The sequence below is a fragment of the Dictyostelium discoideum genome (assembly GCF_000004695.1).
Source record: "Dictyostelium discoideum AX4 chromosome Un chrUn_00033, whole genome shotgun sequence".
Lineage (NCBI taxonomy): Eukaryota > Evosea > Eumycetozoa > Dictyosteliales > Dictyosteliaceae > Dictyostelium > Dictyostelium discoideum.
In genome coordinates, this window is record NW_003102032.1 from 1 (window position 1) to 3,655 (window position 3,655).

Genomic DNA, 3,655 nt, shown 5'->3' on the forward strand with positions numbered 1-3,655 from the left:
TCTGTGTACAAGGTAGGCAAGAACACACAAATTTCACAGGTTTGTCATTCAAAGGTAAGACTTTATCAATTCCGTAGAGCGCCTTTCGGAATGAAGAACAGCCCTGCGCTACTTTAACAGATGGATACAATCGATCATAAAAGAGTGCGAGGACTTCCGCGAGAGCATACGTAGGACGACATCATTATCTTCTCAAAGACGTGAGATGACCATATCACTCACGTGAACACTGTTCTACAGAAATTAAGAAAAGAGAGAGTTTACTTAGCCCTCAACAAAGCTGAACTGTTCAAAGATAGTGTCAAGTTTTTTGGTCATGTGATATCAAGAGATGGTTTCAAACCAGTTTTAGATAAGGTGGAAGCAATTAACAACCTACCAATTCCCACTACTGTCACAGAAATAAGATCTTTTCTTGGAAGTTGTAACTACTTGAGGAGGCTCATTCCAAACTATTCCGAACTCACAGCCAGATTAGCAGCTCTCACAGGTATTAGAACAACGAGAATCACAATCACAGACGAGATAAAAGAAGACATCAAACGGTTAAAGCAAGCAATCACTTCAGCCCCGGTTATAGCTAAACCCGACTTCACCAAATCATTTGATGTTTACATCGATGCAAGTGACATAGGTACAGGTTGCGTTATCATGCAAGATGATGGTAATGGTAACATTAGGCCGATTCTTTACGATAGTTGTCGATTCAACAAGTTCCTAAGAAATTACTCGACAACCGATAGAGAATTTCTAGCACTCATCAATGTATTGGATAGACACGGTTACATGTTGAAAGATAAGAAGTTCAGGTTGTTTACAGATCACTTAAACTTGACATATTACGAGGAATTGAAAGAACCAACCAAGAGAATCATTAGGTATTTAGACAAAGCGAGTGAATATAAATTCGAGGTAATTCACGTCAGAGGAGAGGATAACAACATAGCAGATATGTTGAGTAGAGATGGAACATTCGATAGCACATGGGAACCAGAATTCATTGATAAAATCAACAAGGAATACGTTGAATTTGAAACGAAAGAATCTGAGTGGTTTGATACTTTCAAGTCAAGACAGGATGTCGTCAACGTAGATGGGTTATGGTATCTCATAGACGCCAAAACAGGATCCAAGAGATTACTACTGGTAGATAAAGAAACAATTAATCTAATATTAGAAGAAGCTCATTCAACAATTTACTCTGGTCACTCAAGTAAGAATAAGATGGTTGATAAACTCAGATATAATTACTACTTTCCAAAGTTTATCAATCAAATAAAACGATTCGCCGAATCGTGTACTGAGTGCCAGAAGAACAGAATCGAAAGAGCCAAGAGTGGTTTTCTTAATCCACTCCCGATACCATCTAGACCATGGATTGACATATCAATGGATTTCCTTAATCTTCCAAAATAAAATTCAGGTAAAGACAGTGTGATGGTAATAGTAGATTATCAAAAATGTGTAAGATAATTCCTTGCACCAAAGAATTAAAGGCCGACGAAGCTGCTAAGTTGTTCTGGGACAACATAGTTTGTAACTTTGGTCTACCAGCAACCATAGTATCAGATAGGGATAAGCTAATCACCTCTGATTTATGGAACAACTTGATGGAAATTTCCGGAGTAAAACTAAAGATGACAGCCCCACGTCGACCACAAGCCGATGGTCAAACCGAAAGGATGAATAGAAACATTGTTAATCTATTATCAAAGATGACCTCTAACAGATTAGATTGGGATATAGAGATTAAATCAATCGAATTCGCAATCAACAACACCGTCAATTCATCGACTGGTCATACTCCATTTTCAATACTACTTGGTTTCCATCCGAGAACACCATTGAACATCAACCCAGATTACAACCTGCCATATCTCGAAGCAGCCGAATATTATAGACAAGCAGCTAGAGACAACATGTTGGAAGCACAAATAACAATGGCGTTACAATACAACAAGGATAGAGACGATTTCAAATACGAGGTTGGTGATCTTGTTTTGGTAAAGAGAGAGAAGGTCAACATCGCGATGATAAATGATAAGGATCAAAGTAAAGTCTTACCGAACTATTGCGGCCCATTTAAGATTGTCTCCAAGAAGAGTGAACTCAACTACTCAATAAGGATCCAGAACCATAAGGGTGGTCACAGAACTGTTCATGTCAGTGATATGAAACCGTTCATAGAAGATGATCGTAGAATATTCAAGAGTAGTGATTCAAATTATAAACCTTTGGAAGAAGAAATCGATAAGAAGTGGATAAAAGAAATAGAATGATTGGCAGAGGTTCAAGAATAGAATACAGAGTTAGATACATAGGTAAAACTGAAGATCACGATATGTGGTTACCATTATTCGCACTTGAAAAATGTGGAAAATTCATCAAAGCATACGAAGATTTAAAAATATCACCAGTAGCTCCACAACCCTTTACCACTCAATTACGAAATTAGTTGGTTTGTAAAACTTACAAAAAAAAAAAAAAAAAAAAAAAAAAAAAAAAAAAAAAAAAAAATTTCCATATATAGTATAATCGGTAAGTAGCAAATCAAATTAAAAACAAACAAAAAAAAAAAAAAAAAAAAATATATAAACAACAAAATATCTTCAAGTACAAATTTCAAATTATTATCCATTCAAGACAAATTCATCCGAGCGTCGATCACCTACCAAATTGCAGCAAAATTGCGACAAAATTACGACCAAATTGTGACTAAATCGTAAAAAAAAAAAAAAAAAAAAAATAAAATAAAATAAAATAAAATAAAATTAAAATTATTTTATTTTCTTTCAATTGCGTGGCACAATCAACTATGGCCGAAAATCTAAATCAAGAGTACAATCTACAAGCTCAATTCGACTACGACGAAAGTAGAAGAAGTTTATTCATCTTTCCAGAAGATATGGACAGAATAGATAATATCAACCGTGAACTCAACACACTTCAAATAGATTCAATAGAAATGTATGAGAGGGCCATTAAACTCGCAGTGACAGAACTCGATTATCTTGACCTCATTTACAGAAGAAATTTCAATGCAGCATGCGTGAAATGTTCATTATGTCGTAAATACACAGCCCACAAGTTGGTATGTAGTAAATGTGCAAGGGCAATCCAAAGAAGAAGAGATGCAGCAATCGATGAAAGGAAAATGGAACGTCAAAAATTCTTGATCCGAAAGGAATCAACGGAACGAAAAGCAAAAAAAAGCAGTCATCAGAAGTAAGGAGGCTACCGCAGGTAATAGAACTATGATATACCGTGGGTTGAATAATAATAATAATAATAATAATAATAATAATAATAATAATAATAATAATAATAATAATAATAATAATAATAATAATAATAATAATAATAATAATAATAATAATAATAATAATTAAGAAAAAAAAAAAAAAAAAAAAAAAAAAAAAAAAATTAAAGATGTTTAAAAAAAAAAAGGAGGGGATATGTAAAGTTTTTTGATACTTTACAAAGTTCGGGTTGGGAAATCGAAATTAAAATTTAAAAAATTATTAAAATTAAAATAAAACCTTTTTTCGTTTTCCAAAAAATTAAGTTTTTCACTTTGAATCCAAATACCAATATTAGTATTATTTATTAATTGGAATTCCTAAATATCTATTCAATTTACCCATCTTCATCAATA

At 33.4% G+C, this 3,655-nt stretch overlaps 3 protein-coding genes across 3 annotated transcripts; all 3 read left to right on the forward strand.

The window, feature by feature from the left end:
- Positions 1-240: 240 nt before the first annotated feature.
- Positions 241-1,416, forward strand: DDB_G0294370 (hypothetical protein; the record flags this gene model as incomplete). The annotated part of the gene is made up of 1 exon (XM_628708.1): positions 241-1,416. A coding segment is annotated over one exon (1,176 nt), but the record flags the coding sequence as incomplete, so codon positions are not given.
- Positions 1,417-1,460: 44 nt separating this feature from the next.
- DDB_G0294372 (hypothetical protein) lies at positions 1,461-2,279 on the forward strand (the record flags this gene model as incomplete). The annotated part of the gene is made up of 1 exon (XM_628709.1): positions 1,461-2,279. One exon carries the CDS (start codon positions 1,461-1,463, stop codon positions 2,277-2,279), a length of 819 nt encoding a protein of 272 aa, XP_628711.1.
- Positions 2,280-2,815: 536 nt separating this feature from the next.
- DDB_G0294374 (hypothetical protein) lies at positions 2,816-3,389 on the forward strand (the record flags this gene model as incomplete). Its single annotated transcript, XM_628710.1, has 2 exons — positions 2,816-3,068; positions 3,214-3,389. The coding sequence occupies 2 exons, from the start codon at positions 2,816-2,818 to the stop codon at positions 3,387-3,389; spliced, it is 429 nt and encodes a 142-aa protein (XP_628712.1).
- Between the last annotated feature and the right edge of the window lie 266 nt (positions 3,390-3,655).